General features: G+C 34.7%; 1 protein-coding gene across 9 annotated transcripts in view; it reads right to left on the minus strand.

The window, feature by feature from the left end:
- The window catches only part of NKAIN2 (sodium/potassium transporting ATPase interacting 2), a gene marked incomplete at its 3' end in the record, with an annotated part of 885,500 nt that overhangs the window by 567,841 nt on the left and 298,544 nt on the right, over positions 1-19,115 (minus strand). For 2 of the 9 annotated variants that reach the window (XM_081041439.1, XM_081041442.1), the window contains exon 2: positions 9,821-9,884. The exons of the other annotated variants lie outside the window; for them this stretch is intronic. In XM_081041439.1, the coding sequence (XP_080897565.1) occupies positions 9,821-9,871 (51 nt within the window). In that variant the 5' untranslated portion in view covers positions 9,872-9,884. The remainder of the gene's footprint in view (positions 1-9,820; positions 9,885-19,115) is intronic. 9 annotated transcript variants of the gene reach the window in all.

The following is a 19,115-nucleotide window of genomic DNA, read 5'->3' on the forward strand; positions in this document are numbered from 1 at the left end:
TTGATCCCCCTTACCGTTTTTTTGTAATTAAAAAATGTACACTGAATGTGCATTATTTGGGCAATAAAAATATAATACAGAAATAAACATCCTTGTTAGATAGGAATTTAATAGTCACCTGGTTCAAATGCCTCATTTTAGAGACCAGTTAATCAATGTCCAGAGAATGTCCTGGCCGAAGGACATTGTGACTGCTAGTCACTTAAAAAGATGGCAGTCATTCCTAAATGTTCTTTCCATTAACCACTCAAGGTAGAAACTGGTGCAGTAAAAAAAGAGATACACTCTTTGCATCATTCTTGAAAAGAAAGGCAAAAGCTCAGTAACTGAGCTCATAAAACCCACTGCATAGATCATGTCTTTTTAATATTTTTACCTGCATCTGATAATGGAGAGTCAAGTGTCTCACACCAAGAGAACTACCAACAACTTTTCAAATGGTGGATAAATATGATGTGTATTGTGAATTCATGCTTTTCAGTCATTCAGAGAACTCCCGTTAACTTTACAACCCACATATTGTGTATTTTGCATTATTCTTGATGCCAAAATAGATGTTATACTTGAAACCATAGCAACACTTTAGATTATGCAAAAGGAAGACCTCAAGGGTAAAGATTGATGTCTAATAGTAACATGTGATGCTTTTCTGTGTTTCATCATTCTAATATCCTATTATAACTATTTTCAGTTTAAAGAATTTCAGTATTACCAGTTTCTTTTCCACGTTTCTATGTCTTATTTCAATGAATTTTACTTGTGATATCAACTAAGAGTGTTGACTGCAGTACACAGACAATATTCTCCCAGATTCTGTTTTCTAGTGAATAAAATGGAAATGTATAAGATCTTAACTTCTAAAATGATGTCATCTTATGAAATACACATCTTAAAATTAAGCTACATGTTTTGGCTATAAAAAATTATTTTAATAAACTTGACTCGGGGCTTCATTTTGTATTTTCCAAGAGGGAGGGAAGCAAAGGAAATGGAAATACCCTGCTTCTCCCAAGCACTGTTGTTTTACAAACTTCTCCTTCATTCTTGTCTATTAAAGAAAGAATGAGATGAAAATTTCAAGGTAATTGTCAGAAAAAAAAATATAATAAGACCTTTAAATGGTTGATTAAGAAAATCTTAAAGGAGAAGATTTTTACACATAAATCTCAGAGTAATTCAGTAATTTTATCATTGCATTAAATTTAATATTGAACTTTTTATCAACTGTAATGGGAATATTTTTCCAATTAAAGATCTATACCAATTTAATCAGAGTGCATTTTTTCTAGTCCTATTAATTTGTAAAAGTGATTTATCCTGTGGATATTCACACAAAGGATACTGAGTAATATAAACTAGCATTTAGGTAAGAAATACTTAATCTTATTTGGCTCATCCTTTTACCAACTTATAATTTGGTGAAGGACGTACTTTTAAATATAGCTCAGATAAGGGTTTCTTGTGGAGGGTAAAGCTAATGGAATCCTGGTTCAAAAGATTAAGATATTCTAGAAATCATGAAAAATAATAACTAATATAGTTTTGGGAGTACCTTTGTCAGTATTGATGGTCTGAAACAAATAGTAATAAAACCTGGACAGATATCAGGCCAAGATAGGACACTGGTAAGTGCTGGCATGCAGGTGTCCCTCGAGCTAACTGAATAAACAGCTTGATTTAAGGGTTTGGGAATCGCCTGATTGTATGTCCCAGATAAGATCATTTATAGCAGTCTACCCACCATTACCAGGAACACAAATTAAACTGATGGTGTTCTCTAGATAATATTTTATACATTTTTATATAAATGCAATCACAATCTCTTGGTTTTTAAAAATATTCTAAAGTATATGTGATTATTGCCCTCAAATAATAATTCAAAGAAAGTGAAAATAGGCAAGAAGATTAATCTTAAGTGCTAGATTTACACACTAGATAACATTCTACAAAAACTGAATGAAAAATTAAGAATTTATTTCACTTATCATATTTATACCATGTAGTAATGCATTGAAAACTGTTCCTATTTATAAATTCCTAGAAAAATAGTAGGAGAAAGACAGCAAATATGTAGTTATTTTTTCTATCTCGTACATATGAAGAGATATTTGAATAGAATGTCCCAGTAGCTAAAGGAGTAAGAAATATTAATTTCATTCAGGGGTTATAACAGTTTTTATGAATGAAGCTTTCGAGGTATACCATTAACGATATATCTCATACTTATGAGGTAAGTATTTGGTCACTGCATTTCAGGTGAAAAGAATAACATCAAAACTACAGTTCAAAACATGGTTTTGGTTCATGTCCTGTGGAGTGGACACATGATGTGTTTGTTTTTCCAGAGTCTTATTCCTGTTGCATGGGTAACAGTACCATAATTCTACTTTGAATAGCCAGCTTCCCCACACTCTCCCTCTAGCGTCTCCTCCTTTCTCCCAGGCCAGCCATCCTAGTTAGAAGTGAGTATGTGACTAAAGCAGGGCCAATCAAAATTAATCATGGACCTTTGTTAAGTCTGTTGGGAAAAAGTGATACTCTTTTACTAAAATTGCAGGGACTAAAATTCATGCAAGCCTGAAGCTGACAAGGGTCATCATCACCTCTGTATTAAGACAACCTATGTGAAAATAAAACTACTTTGAGTAAGGAAAAACCAAGATATGGAGAGTGATCAAGTCTCTGCCGTTTTTTGTTGTCCTAACTCTGAGGTAGCAAACAAAATGTTTTAACCAGCAGGAAGATGATATAAATTTGCAAAGCAATACCAGTAAAGCAAAATGGCTAGCTGGGGTCTGTGGTAAAATGAAGACATATTCCATTGAATAAAATAAAGACATAATCATTTAAATTTGATTTTTTTTCAAATATTATTGTGATCATAATAGCTTTGTGGTCAGATTTGTCCTGGTGGGTCCCAGATGGCAACCCTTATATGACTCTTAGAAGGTTTGATGTGATCTATATCTGGTCTTTCAGTTATATGAATCAATTTTCTTTTTTCTTTTTTTACTTTTCTTGCTGCCTTCCCTTTCTTCTTCCAATTTTCCTCCTCCCCTCATTTCTTCCTTTCTTCTTTCCCTTTTTTTAAAATTATTTTTCATTGATTGTTACCTCTTGGCAAGGAGATAATACATATTTTATTTGTACAACATGTAAGACAAAAATAATGAAAGATTGTGTATTCTTCTGAAATAATTTGAGAAGTATTACCAATTCTATTTTAAAGTCAATTATCATGGCAACACACTTGCAATGTGGTTTAGGGTAGCGGGTCTCCAAATGTGGCCACTAGACCAAAACCCAGTATCAGCGTCACCGGATACTTGTCAGAAATGCAAATTCTCAGGCCCCACCCCAAACTTTCTGTATCAGAAACAAACACCTGTATTCCAGACGATTCTGGCGCTCAATGTAGCTTCAGAAGCACTGCTCTGGAGGAGTGGTCTAACAGTCACGAAACTATTCAGAGATTCATACATTAAGTAAGCCTATGCTATTTCGAGGCAGTGATAAGGGAGAAGAATATAAAGCCTCAAGAGGACTGACTAACATATATGGATAAAGAGAGATGATAATAACGTATACAAGTAAGTGAATAAATGAGAGAAAGAAAGGAAGAAAAAACAAGATTAATTTAGGGTTTAAGGAAGAAAAGCCACAGTTGTTTAAGCTCTGTGAATACACTACCTAAGGTTAAATCACAACTTTTCCATTTCTTCTCTAGGCTAAACCTCTCCCTGCCACAGCTCTCTCCTGTCTGTAGTGGGGAAAATAGTAACACCAACCCCTTATGATTCTTACAGGGATTAAATGAGTTAGTATATGTAAAGTTCTAAGATTAGGCTGGGTGCATGATACATGCTCATTAAATGTTAGCTAGAGTTTAGTTCTATAGTTGCCTTAACGTATTCAGTAACCAATTGCTACATGTGACAATTTAGATTTAAATAAATTAAAATGTTAACTACATTTCAAGTGCTCAATACCCACATATATCATGGAACATTATCAGTATCAGAGAAAGTTCTAATGGACAGCCGTGCTCTAGGTGGTAAGATTTTTTTGCTCATGATAGGGTCACAAAAGGTACGGTAAAGAACCAGGTTTGTTAGTTGATAAATGACTCAGGTTTCTGTGCTGTCATCACATGAAATAGCAACCACCAACCTCCACAGTTAAAAGGCTTACTCTCTTCTCAAGGGGCCTGCTGTTTCCTCCTGGGTCTCTGAAGCCCTGGAAGGCTGAAATGTAATCTGAACTTGAACTCTGAGACTGTTCACTGGGAAAGCCACTTCTGCTACCCAGATCTGTCCCTCATGCATCTCACTTAATGAATAAAACTTCGATATGCTCAGGCTTCTTTCCACTATTAACCAAACCACCTGCCTCAATGCCACCAATGTGTCTTTTTCCTGAATCCTGAGATATGATACATGAACTCAGTTTGGAAGATATTAAATAGAAAACCAAAGGAGACACAAATCTAGGTGCGTCCTATTAGCCAATCTCAGCTCCAAAATCATAAAAATCATTAGTAGATATTTCCACATGGACATTCTACTATTATCTCATATTTAATTCATCCTAGAGTTCAAGGCCACCATTAAATAGGATCCGAGATTCCATTCCTCTCACTCTTTTTCTGAGCTGTTTCATGAAGGCTCTATTTTAGTGGGCTTTCTGAGTCCTTATTACATCATGTTCATTCACACCTCTGCTCAAGCTGTGTCTCCTGCCCGGAATGGCTGTTTTAATTCTCTCTGCATACATCCAAACCTCATCATAAATATTCAACTCAAGTCTTAGCTTCTTGAAGCCATTTCTGAATAACTCTCACATCGGCAATGCTAGAAAATATGTCTATAACACATAATGAAGAATTTATTTACATAAACTATATTCTCATCTCTCTATGTAAATACATATTCCTCTAACTTAAAAACATGTATCTTATATCATCCATGATAGCAGGTAAACTGCTCTTGACTTTTTACAAATAGTGTCACATTGTATTGTTTCTGTCTATTGTAATAGAGGACTGGGAAATAATTAATTGCTAGAGCAGTACCCTTGATTAGGCAAGGTAGGTTCTAGTTGATATTTAGAGGGAGTGGCCTTCCATGAGTTCATGGACAAGTCATGAATAGTAGATAAACTTCAATTACAGACAGATGTTTAAATGTGATGAAGGAAACTTGTGGAAGTTTGTGATAGACTCAATTTTCTCAGTGAGGCAAGAACCAAGTTAGCTAGGTGAGAAGGTAGATGGAGGGAGAGATGATTGAGGTTTGAAAAAATCCAGAAAAAAAAAAAGTCTTTTGAATAAGTAGGAATTGGAAAGGTTTAGGAAACTAAAGCATCTTCACCACAAAGTCAGGACAGAGAAAGATAAAAGAAGTCAAAAGTTGGCAGGGTCAGATTCCTGGTGTGACTGGAGCATTCTGGAGACGGAATAGTGGAGAGAGCAAGATGAAAAGCCAGTACTGTGGCTTGAAATTAACCAGAATTGTGGCTGGAAATTAGACAGTTTGGAATTGAGAATCTGGAGTGGTTGCAGCATACGATCATGCAGTAAGGCCTGAATTAGGATAAGGACAAATTATTGTAGGAGAGGGGGTCAAAGGAGCCTACCTGTGAAGTTCGATGATTTGGTAGATCATCTACATAAATGTTGAAATCATCAATAATTAGGACAAGAGTGGTGTGCAAGAGAGTGACAGTACGCCAAGAGCTGAACTCTGCATGGTCTGTGTGGGATTGTGTGACCATGGGTGGTGAAAAACGAAGTATAATGGGTGGTTTAGTATGATAGTGGTTTAGTATTCACAAATTACAGCTGTGTGATTTGTGAAGGAGGGAGAGAGAACTGTCCAGAAGAGGCAATGGTGAGAAGGGTGAGGAGTATACCAACCCCCACTTGATGCCCAGCAGTGTGACAGGGGCCAGAGAGGAGAGCCACCACACATGAATGCTTCTGAGAATGCAGTGCTGTCAGAGGAGAGTAGGAAAAGGAAAGAATGTTCCCAGAAGAGGAGGAAGATGTAAACTTTTACTAATAATTGTCTTTTGTGTTTGTGGTAAAAACTATATCTAACACTTAAAAGCATAAAAGACTCCTACCTTGCCATAAAAGTTTCTTGAACTAAAATGTTCTCTCAAACCATTAATGCCTGCTGAAACCTACTACAGATAACATGTGATTTAGAAAGTAGAATGGTGAAAAGCTCTATTACAAAATTTAATTAAAAGAATGGTTTAATAATGCTGTTTTTTAATTCATAATAACTGGCTAGTTTTAAAAGAATGGCTCTGAATGGGAATCATTTGTTCCCTATTTAATTTTTATCAGCCTATAGTTCTCCTCACCTTCCCATTACTTACCCTGACTTAACTGTGTTTTCCTTCTTGAAATATGGAGGGAATAAAAATTCATAACTCATAAACACATATTAAAGAGTAATTTGAGATTTATAGAAGAGAATAAAGAGCCACAGAAAAGGGGCCATTGTCTGAAATGTTATTGTGCAGGCGAAATGAAATAATCTATGCACACGGTGTATACTTGGACACAGGTATGCACACGTACGCACACACACAGAAAATAATTAAATATGCTTTTGCACATAATATGTCACTTTAAGGAAAGGACCTTTTTCTATATCTTATACACCCACTGATGTTTAAAAAATATTTAGAATTGACCATATAGCAGGTAGAACACTGTTACAGATAAAAGATGGAATGACTATAGGTGATACAGAAATAAGTACAGAATCCCAGTCTCAAAGATAACTCTAAATGAAAAAGAACGTTTTAGTAACACAATGGAATAAATATGAGATCCCCATCATCTGTTATTTGAATAGCACAAGAGTGAACTCAATGATATTAGCTCTGTTTATGATGGAAGCACTGAGAGGAAAAGGTGATAGTGACACCGAAAATAAGAGCAAACTGCAGAAAATTACAACAAAAAAGTCTCAGACCCTTCCACCTCCACTTCCACAATACTTCCAAAGCAAATATCACCAGCATGTCTTGACTTGGAAGAACTATATTTCCTAAATCATGCAGTGATGCATTAGGGCCTTGGAGAAGAAGAAAAAAAAACTGACACAAAGACAGACATCAAGCTAAAAATTATTTCAATTCTATTTTCTGTTATGGATCACAAGGTGAGAAATGAGCCTATACGCAGAACTGAATAGAAGGAATCTTTCAAAACTCACATTTTTATCTTGGTTAAAATTTATCTCCTCTTCCACCATGCAAAGATTCAGGCTGAATGATGACATTTTGTAAAAAGAAAAAAAAATGTAGCTATACTAAAGTACAGACCTATTATTCATAAATAATCGATTTGTCATTTTGAAATTCTTGATACTTTATATGATTCAAGTTTTCATTAACAATTTCCCATTAATTCTGTCTTGTAACTGGAAATGAAATAATACATAATCTTTACAAATGACATTAAAAATTAGTGATTTATTGAGGTAACTACTGGAAAGAAAAGACAATGAAGCTGATAGACAAATGGAGATGCTAATAAAATCTTTTCCTTCCCAACTATAAACAAAAATAAACACCTTTTTCAGTGTGATATTTTAATTAAATTCATCCTTCTTGCAATTAGAAATAAATACAAATGAGATTAATAGATTCCAGTATTTTTTTTAATCAATAAATCATGAACATTTTCAAGTCGAGCAGGTAGGCAGCACCATTGCTGCATCCTCCAAATGTGAAAGGCAGTAAAGCAAGGCATGAGGGGGGCCGTGACAGTTCATTCTAAGCGGCCAGTGATATTGATGAATCAGTATCATGCATCTTGAGAACTAGACAATCCAATTAACCACAGTCAAGTCTCAGATTTCTCTCTCTCAACATCTCTTAACATTGATCAGGCAATCAATTTTGTCTTAAAATGCAATGGCATCTCCTTGCAGTTTGAGTCTTTTTGATTCATCAACTATACAAGTATACAGGAAAAGACACAACAGGCTGAAGAGCCCAGTCCCTGGACAATCCAAGAAGACAGCCTTTATTTACTTGTATGGCCTAACTAGGACCCCAACGTCGTTATCACAACTAAAATGAAAAGAGATTTCCTTTAGTATGTCAGCATCCACTCTCAGACATAAATCCTAGATAGTTTTTCTCATCAACTGCTTGATGATTGATACATAATCTCTGAAATAAGTCTTACATGTTTGTTATAGATGTGTAACAAATACACATTCATGTAAAAATCTTTTGATTTCTGTAACATGTCTAGGGCATGAAATTTCTGATATGAAATTGGAAAATCACAAGAAAAGAGTATTTAACAAAAATAGTTTCTCTAGGAAAAACGCAAATCAATCTTTACATACCGGAATTTATTTCTGGATCCATTTTAAGTCTCTCTCTAGTTCTTTTCCGGGTACTTTTTTAAAGAGCCCTCCCTGTTTTAACCTTCCTATGCTCTACAGTTCACATCATTTTTGGAGTCTGTCACAGCAGCTTTCCAGGAGGTAGTCAGTCATGTACCTACTATTTGCCCAACAGCACATTTTAACATATTAATAGCATATTAATTTTAACATACTAATCCAGTGGTTGAAGGCAGTGATTTCAAGTCACCCTGGCCAGCCAGTGGACAACAGTTTACATTTATACTAGGTGTCACGCTAAGTGGTCAAGCTAAAAAAAAAAAAAAAGGAAGCTTATTTTGAATTAAGTTGCCTGATATCAAAATGGAGTTTAAAATCATGGGCCCAGTGATAAGTACTATAAATCACTTTAATTAAATTCATTTCTAAACGTTTTATGCAATTCTTTTATTTTCTTTTTTAAAACATCAATGTGGATATCAGATATTTTAGGGATGAAAATAATAAATTATGATGCTATGAAAACTTCTTCAATCAAAGGCACAGATGTATGACTTGAAGTATTTTATCAATTTGGAATAGTTTTACTTATCTTTAAAGACCAGAGATAGTCCAGAAGTCCTAAATTTGAGGAGATTTCTGAAAATAATTTGAAACGATAGGGAATCACTAGTGTTTTCAGAAATGCTATAGAATTTTGAAGTGTTATTGTCAATTTAATTTGTTCAAATTTGCAAATATCTGGAGCCACCTGAGCTCCTGGTATTGCAATGTTAAATACAGTGGAAGGTTAGAGAGATAATAATTAGGTCCTCTTTCCTCTTCCTGAGTTCTATATAGCAATATATTTTCCTTAAAGCTGTAAGTTATAAAACTTACCTCTCTGATGTCGGTCTAACAACATGGGTGGACATAAATCTAAGTTGTGTGAAATAACCAATTATTTTTTTGGTTCAAACTACTGAATACGTGCTTTCTTATCTATTCAGATGAAACATCATGTTTTTAACATAAATGACATGTTCACGGTGTCCATTTTAATGGGAAATAATTAAAACTATATATATGTATATATATATATATACACACACACACACCACACAATCTCAAATTTATGTGAAAAATAATTGTAGAGAAAAAAGACTAGAAACATTTCACATTAAGTAGTTCTAGGCAGATGTGCAATTATAGGTGACTTTACGTCTCTTTTTAATACCATCATTTTCCAAATTGTCTTCAGTTATCATGAATCATTTTCAGAAACAAACTCACAAATACATGTTTTTAAAGAAAAGAAAACATTTTTTTTCCTGGAAGAAAATCACGTTTTGATTTAATGGAATAATATCAGTGAAACATGAACATTTAGGCATGATCATCAATTTTTGAAATAGATAACACCCTGTAGACATGAATGGAAAATATTACTCTGAAAAACTCACGGTTAAGATATTTGTGGGACAATATAATATGAGATACCTAATGATGCCCATCCATCTTCAGTACCTGTAAATACACCAGAGGGACAAATAAGGCATGATTAGAGGGTGACCCGTTTAAAGGCAACCCCAACTAATTCAACAAGGTTTTGAACTTGATACCTATTAAGAATTTCTTAAGTAAACTTCACAGAATGCTACATCCTTAAATTACTTCCTGGATCCACCAATCCCTGCTCTTCACCCAGCCACATGGAATCAACCTCAACTCATTTTCTCTCATTCCATCAACCCCTATGTCTGATTAGTCAAGAATCCATCAATTCCATCTCAGCCAGACACCATCATAAAACATATTTAAATTCTTATAGTTCTGAAACATGAATGTATCTTACAAAAACTGGCATGTTAGATACAATGTTTATCTTCTCTGTTAAAGGCTTTAATTGTATCAATGGTATATATTACAATTAATATCATATTGGTAGCAATGAAATGTAGCATGTGTATATATATATATATATATATATATATATATATATATATATTTATGTTGGTGTATTTATCTATACACTTAGAACTGATAATCAATAATGGGTGATACTATTTTATTATAATTATTTTGTGTATATGTTCCCCATCAGTCTACTAAATAACAAATGTCTTCTAACTTATTGACTATTGTTGGACACCAGTGAGAATCTTCCCAGTACTCTTATCACATTTTTTCCACCGCCTGCCGCAAAACTACACACAAGACTCCAGGGAAAGGTGGATAGTGATGGCAGGGGAAAAAGGGAATTGAGATATATCTATTTCTTCATTAAGCACTGTTAAATTTCTACCACCTTACAGAAAAAATTTCAGGAACATTAAATTATGTGTAGCTTTTATTGATCTTTCCTGGCCTTTATTGCTTCAAAATAGGGAGCAGTTTGGGATTTATCAGTACCTTCAGGGACTGATATATGAAATCTGTACCTTAATAGGTCCATGGGTATCAGTGTCTTTTGAAACAATCTCATCAGATCATACAACATTTTGAAACTATAGAGTAATGATGTTTCATGACCTCTTCTTTTTAAATTTTACTGCAATTCAGTTTATCTACTGAATTAGCCAGATATATGTCTGGCTAATAGGAAAAGGAAAATAAAAATAAATAGATAAAAAAAAATAACATATACTTTTCTATTTCTATTAAAGTTTTATAATTAAAACCTAGAGTTATTCTCAATAGACAATTTATACACAATTACTAAGTGAAAGAAACGTGGTCTAAAATCACATTAAATTATATGTAATTTGGGGCAGATATCTTCCAACAGTAACTGCATTTACCCAACACAGTGGAATCCAGCAGCAAAAGTGAGGGCTAAGGAACTTGTTGCTTTACTGAGCAGCTGTGCAATTTTCAAGTTATTTAGCCTATCTGTGCCTCATTTTCATCCCTTCTTGGACAAGGATAAAACAAACCACTTTACTGGATTTTTCTGAGGATTAAATGAGGTAACCCAGCAAAGTATTTGCCCACTGCCTGTAAGTATTCAATTAATCTTAGCTATGTTACCCTTGACACTATTATTATTCAGCAATGTTATAAAATAGATTCAATCATCAGGTAATTAGTGAATTATCTGATATAGTATCAATGGATACTATTTTAGAATGTTTGTCTTAAAATTACAATGTCTGTGGGGATTTTGGGAATGGTACAGGCAGTGTTTCCCAAATCATGTTCTATGGAAAGAATATGGCCAAGTCTAAGTGGCAACAACTGCATGGAGCATTAAAACTCAATAAAGGATGATTGTTTACAACTTTTTGTTGTTGCTGTTAAAGTCGAGAAACCTGTAGAGTACACGCTTATCTTGGAAGCTGGATTACACATTAATATACTATAGGATAAGGAGAGACCCGTGAGTAAGATTTCTGTTTTATTTTGTTTTGTTTTGTTTTGTTTTTGCTTCTTTCAGCTGCCCTAAGCATATTTAACTGTAAAGTTCTTTTATCACAGAATTCCTATTAATTTCTTAATTTACATACTCTCTAAGACACTACTCCCTGGAGTTCTAATGAGAACCACGCAGGTAATATAAATATGAAGAGGGTCAGGTATAGAAAAGATATAGACATGGTACGGAGAAGGATTTCCGTTTCTTCTGGGCAGTGCAAAGGGCAAGCGGCGGGGCTGAGTTATGAATGGCAGCAGAGCCTGGCCTGAGCCTCAGGGAGAGGACGTGTGCAAACCAGAGGCAACATGCCCTGCTAACATAGACAACTGATTGCTTCTATTAGTACTGCAGCTCTAGCTAGTCAGATCTTCTACTTCTTTTTCTTTTCCACAAAAATCTATATTTTCACGTACAGTCACCATTTTTTTTCATATTTGCATCACAGAGGCTTTTATATAGCCCATGTTTTGCAGGGCCAATTAAACACGTCTACATGTTGCATGTCCCCTGGCCAACAATTTGGGACATCTGGCATTAGAGTTCAGGGTCCAAACTATTATCTTTTAATGCATATGTATCATTTAGCTAATGGCTAATACTTTTGTCTCATAGCAACCTTGTGAGAAAGAAATTATTATGCCATTTCCTGATAAGGAGATTAAGTTACATATAGGTGAGGTCACTTGCTCAAGTTCACAGATCTGGCAGGTGGAAGAGCAAAGACCCATACCTGGCCATCCCTGGGTGCACTTTATTTATTAGTACACTGTCCGTGTCCCACATATGAGCACACATTTGTTCTTAGGATGTGGCATCTGGGAATGGGGGAGGATGTTGACACTGATTGCTTGAGCCGGTTCCATCTCCTTTATTCAGAGGTAAGGTAGCTCTCATTAAATGATTTACTTTCTAGATGAAGATGTCTGTCAGCTTCTGGTTGGGGAATTGTGTTATATATTACCTTACGTGACAATAGAATTTTTGCCACAGGTCCTCAACATGAAAGACATATTTGAATTTCTAATCCTTGCTTTCTAATGCTTATTAAAATTTTGTTCTGAGGAATTACAGAAAGGAAACTCTGAAGTGAATGAAGTCCTTATTTCTCTAAATCAGGAGTTGGGAAACTGCTTCTTAAACCAAATCTGGCTCACTGGGTGATTCTGTAAATCAAGCTTTGTTGATACACAGCTACTCCCATTTGTTGACAGCTGATCATTGGCTGCTTTATCCCACCACAGCAGAGTTGAATGGTTGTGACAGACATCACATGATCTGCAAGACCAAAAATATTTACTCTGGCCTGTATAGGACAAGTTTGTCAACTTCTGCTCTAGATATTCCAATTTTTTATTTTGGGAACAAAAATAAAAAATAGCCCTTTGTCCTTAGAGATCACTCTTTACAGATCCTCACACAATTGCTTTTTACTATAAAGTTCCATGTTTCTGTCACCCACAGGCTCACATTAAATGTAGATAAAAAGAAAAATGCCTACACTCATTTTCACTGCATTCACTGGAGAGATTTTATTGAGGATATTAACCTCGTCACAGTGTTCCCTATGAGAACAATACAACTATAGTTGTAGTACCAGAAATCGTCTTTTTTTTTCCTTTTTGTCCTCATAAGGAATTAGTTAGCATGAATAGCATGACTATTTCAAATCTTGTAAATAATTTGTTTTCTCTTTCCCATAGAATCTAGAAATTTCAAAGTTAAAACTGCAATCTTCTACCTTACATTGTTGAGCACACTTTTCAACTTACTAAATTTACCGTTAGTTTCATTTTACCTTCCTTGCCTTGTTTCCATTTCTCATGACTTCTTTATTTACTTCATGTTATTGCAATGTGTCCATTATTTTAGCTATAACGCATCTTTTTAAAGTTAAAATTAGACATCAATAAATGAGAGCACTGGTTATATAAGAAAAGACCTGAAAGAAAAGACGCCTGTAACTTCTGCCCTGTCACAGCAATCTGTTCCTATGATTTCATCCTGCCCTATCCCCAGGGTTTAGTTTAAACCTCTAGAAAATAAGAAGGAAAGAAAATACTCTGACCCCACAAAGACCTCAGTTGAAAAAAAAAAAAATCTGCAACTGTGTATAGGGCTGTACCTCGAAGAAAAAGAGCACCGCATTCCCTAAGCTGGTTAGAAGACATCCTAAGGTATGGTCACTCCTCCTGATAGTTTTAAGGATTAGATAGAGAGAGCCAATGAGATTTAGGACGGAGCACATGCTGTAATGGCAGCTTTATATGGCAAGGCAACATAAAGTTGAAGGAGGGATGATGCCAACATAGAATTATATCGCTGCTACTAAAATCAGAATAGAGTAATACATGGGCAGATGGTCAGGTCAACTCTCTGTCTTACTGCTGATATAACACATAGGATGAAGTTGTCCATTGGATGCGGCAGCTTGTTTCCTGGGCAATCCCAAGTGTTGACAGAGATGCTACCAAATGCCTCAGAGAGCTCATCTGGGAGGAATTGCTTTGACTTTTGCTTAGATATGTTATCAGTACTGCTGAATCATAAGCCCCACTATGTTATGCAAATACATTAATATTAGTTTTTCCACTGCAGCTACCGGGAGAATTTTTCTATGAAATGTTTTTTCTACTTCAACCTAAATGAAATTCACTTCTAATTCCGTATTGGAAAAAAAAAGCAACTGACTCACCCCTTCCCCCCCCCCCCCCCGCCACCCCATATCATAATAAAAAGGTAAAGAATTAGAAAGGTAAATAGTTCAAACCAAGGAGGCATGTTACACATAATCACTAGAAGACATGAAATAGAGCTCTCATCTTCTCATGGGTAAATAGTTCCAAATACTTCCAGATGGGAATCTGTTTTTAAGTCCTACTTAGTGTTTTTATAGAAAAAAGTTAGTATTTTTCTATTTTATTCATAAGAAGTAATAATTAAGCAGTAACTAATAAGGTTAAATAATAACTGGATTTTTATGATTTTCCTTTAGCTCGATCTTTAAACATGAACCGCTACGGTGACATGTAACTGACGTTCAATAATTAGAAAACCATCGAGCTTACAAGTCATCGCGTGTTTTGCTGATAGAAATGTCTGTTTCACGGCTACTGTGTTTCCCCGACCATCTGCTCTAATGAGTAATCTGGAGCCAAAATTAATGTAAGGCCTGGTATTTCCTTTCCATTCCATTCCATTCCATTCCATTCCATTCCATTCCATTCCATTCCATTCCATTCCATTCCATTCTCAATTATATTAAAGACCCAGTTTTATATTAAAATAAGACTGGGTCTTACATTAATTTTTGCTCCAAAAGATGCATTAAAACTGATGGTCCAGGTAGGTCTTATTTTCAGGGAAACACGGTTCTTCTGCTCCCTCTCCTCTTCCACTATATATGGGAATACTATATACCCTGACCTATAGTCTTTGTCACATGTCACCTACTCTTTAAGGCCTTACCTAAAAACTATACAAAAAATTGTAAACCCTCAGCCCTTTCTATCTCACCTCCTTTTTTTGCCCTTTTCACTAATATATGACAGAGTTTAATTATTCTTTTTCCTTTTCTTTTCTTTTTCTTTCTTTTTTTTTTTTTGTAGCTCTTGTTCTACATTTTAATATAAAACTTTAGGTATAGGTCATAACATTTTTGCATTGTGTTCACTGCTATATTCGATGGCCTAAAATGGTGTCTCACATATAAGAAGTACTCAGAAATATAAATTAGTCCATAAGTGAATGTATGGATGGTATATAAATACAATCACTCGGTCCCCAGTATCCTCATCCTATTATTCATTAAAATGTTGAGGTGGAAAGAGTGAAGGACAGTCATAAAGTATAACCAGAGACATTCCTCGAGCTTCACCTAAATAGAATAATCAACATTTTTTTTTTAGATTCATTTGCCAAGTTTAAATCAGTCTGACTTTCTTAGGCTAACAAAATCAACCGTATAAATTTTTATCAAAGTAACAATTTTAATGTAGGACATACTCAAAGCATTTATCAATTGCTGTATTTATACCATTAAGTAAATGTATCTCAGTATATTTTAGATACAAAGTATAAGGGTCTCATTTAGTCTTTAATTAAAGCATACCACTATAATAAATTTAGGAATTTCCCCCAACAACTACAACAACAGAAAACCATAAACAATTAAAGAAGAAAGATATTTTTTTAAACAAAATTGTCAACTCTTCCACTCATTTCAGGTTGTCATATGATCAATCCTCTACTAACTGAAACCACCAACTATTCAACCATGTTAACTTGTGTCATTGTAATTCTGCACCAGAAATATATACCAGTGAAATTCAGATGGAATCTTGATTTAATGAAATCACTCTAACATATCCAAGGAGTAAAGTATATTTGTTACTACAGCTCAAAGGGATATTCCATTTGATATTCATACATGTTCCTGTTCACATATGTCTCCCAGTAAGGAGCTAAGTGTGATGGTTAATTACACACTACCTGGGTTCAAAGCCCTTTTCTACCATTTTCTAACTGTGGGATCTTGGGCAAGTTACCTAACTTCCCTCTGCCTTACTTTCCTTATTTATAAAATATAGATTGAAAAAATACCTTCCTCATGGGTTGTGGAGATCATAAAGTGAGATAAAAAATCTAGAGTGTTCTATAGTGTTTGCTATTTTTATGACTTATATGTGATTGTAAAGGGAGTAGCACAATTATAGTTTCTGTCCTTATGAATTCTCCCTTGTAATACTGACAAATGCTGTGCATGTGTACGTTAAATAACTCTTGATGTGACTGATTATGCTTAAATTAACTATTTGGTTGTTAATTTTAATACTGGAGAGGTTTAACTGTGAGTACCTGATACCCCTTTTTGTAGTAAACATCAGTATACCTTGTAATACAGAAGTCCCCATGCCTCTCCAGAGATCAGAGATTCAAGTTTCTCATATGTGTCTTTCTCTGCAAATACTTTGGACAGACTATAGTCCAAACTAGTCCTGACTAGTCCTGACTACAGTCCTGACTAGTCTTGCTGATCATTCTCTGCTAGCCACAATGCCAGAGAACCAATGAAACACAGGCCCTTGTCCCTGCTGGTCTTTCATTACTGTAATGTAAAAACACCAATTAACTAAACCAGGACTCCCTCACTGGCCCAAGTGGCTGTGTTTGAGCCCCGAGACCCGCCAAAGTGTAGATCTCCACTGATTAGACCAGGCACTGTGCTATGACTAGGCAGGTTTGCTTGATCCCATATACAGAAAGCATAGGGTTGTTTTTGTTTGTTTGTTTGTTTGTTTGTGTGTTTGTTTTCCCTCCTTGCTTACACGCTTATACCTGTCTGGGATTTTGCACCTGTGGCTACACACAGCTATACCATTCTACTCACTAGGTCAGACATCATTCTTTACAGAGAATGTTTCCTTGATGGTCTGCAACCTTAATTTTCCACAGTATCGCACAACCACAATTCATTGAATATGTTTGTACATATCCAAACTTCAGCTGGGGACAAAAGTCATGTCTCCTCCATTGCCAGTGCTGTGTCACTCTCCATGCTAATCAATGTATCTAAGGGGATTTTGAGGAGGAAATGTCACTTATCACCACACACTAGCTGCGTGTCTCATAGATCAGGACCAGTATGACACCCTCTTACACAGGAAAAATGCTATGGCAACCTTTGGTTATTGCAGATTAATGTTGTGCAATAATTATAAAATTGAGCAGAAATAAGAAATAATCTAATTTAGAATAAAACTAATTTCTCAGATTGATCATGAGCATAAGCACTGTATTTATCCCTGGATCTCCTATATTTTCTTCCCTTTACTTTAAAGACTCTTAAAATAAATTTTATTTTTCTTAATATTAATGCAATATATGGGTATATTACATTCAGATGTACATGTATGTGAATTGTGGAAATAGAGAAAATATATACAAATACTAAAGAAGAAAATGTAAGATAATCATACTTTTCTAATCCATATATAAAAACTGCAAAAGCTATCTCATTATTAACTTGAGATGAAAAAATATAAAAACATAAAAACATGTTATTCTTGATGAAAAATATTCAAAAGAGCATTTAATTTTACATACCAAAATATCATCATCAACAACTACAACATTGGCTACACAAAGAGAGCATTCCTCAAAATCTCAGGCAATATGAAATGACCATATCAAAGCTCAAGCTTCAATTTTTTTCCATGAAGTTAGTGAATCCAAAACTTAGGCAAAGAATGAAAGCATTCCTTTGTGTCTCATATAACTACATCTGAAGAAAAAAGAGGGCAATGAAAGGGTGAACAGGGAAGTTATAGGGTTTAGATTTTTTTTTGTTGTGTTTTTTTTTTAATCATGAAACAACTCAAAAAGGAGAAAGTGGCTTAGGTCAGTTTTTCCTTTATTATTCCATTTTAAAAATAAGAAAAATAAAACATTTTTATGCCTCATAGTCAATGAATACTTATTTTAAAATGTAATATAATGATTTCTATAATCCTAAGATTATTCCATTTAATAACTGTCATTCAAATAAATTTGAAGTCACTATTAGAAAAATAATTCCATGAATTACAGGGTCAGACATTCATTAGCTCTACAATAACACTCCCCAGACAGTTCTAATTAGCTTATAGTCCTAAAGATACTGATAGTGAAATACTGTGAAGTATTAAATTAATAGACCTTAGAAGACTATGCTGCTATTCTTGTTCATCCTGCACAGGACTGCCACATAGCTCACTCTTTCATTGGTTTTTCTGGAAAAGTAAATGTGAACATACATAAACTCTTCAAAATAAATACCATATATTGGTAATACTATTTAGAAAAATCCTTTTGTTTTGATTCACAATATATTTTTCATGTAATCAAACTGCTGTGCAGATTATAGCAAATGGAATTACCCAGATTGGGACCAGTGGCAAAATCTAGTTTCCTCTCATTTCAGTCTAAGTACCTAAATAAGTTACCTTCCATGTGTAAGGACAGAACACTTTTCTCTTATCCCCCTTTGGGTCTTTGGCTGGTCTAATAATTATATTAACATAAGAGAAGATTAACAGGAGAAAAACAAATTTAATTTTGTATGTGCAGGAACCTCAAAGATATGAGACTCAAAGAAGGGACCGAAGCAGGTAGCTTTTGTACGTTTTAGACAAAAGAACAATTATTTGTGAAGATTTGACAAAACAAAAGGGCTTGGGGTAACAAATTAATGAATAATTAATAAAGTTTGTTTTTACAGCCTTCTCGGCCTTAAATTCCCTATTTCTGGCAATTAGGATGGTTCCCCCCCACCCCACCCCTAGGTACAGAGAGGATACCTTCACACG

This window comes from Rhinolophus hipposideros (genome assembly GCF_964194185.1).
Source record: "Rhinolophus hipposideros genome assembly, chromosome: 3".
NCBI classification, from domain to species: domain Eukaryota; kingdom Metazoa; phylum Chordata; class Mammalia; order Chiroptera; family Rhinolophidae; genus Rhinolophus; species Rhinolophus hipposideros.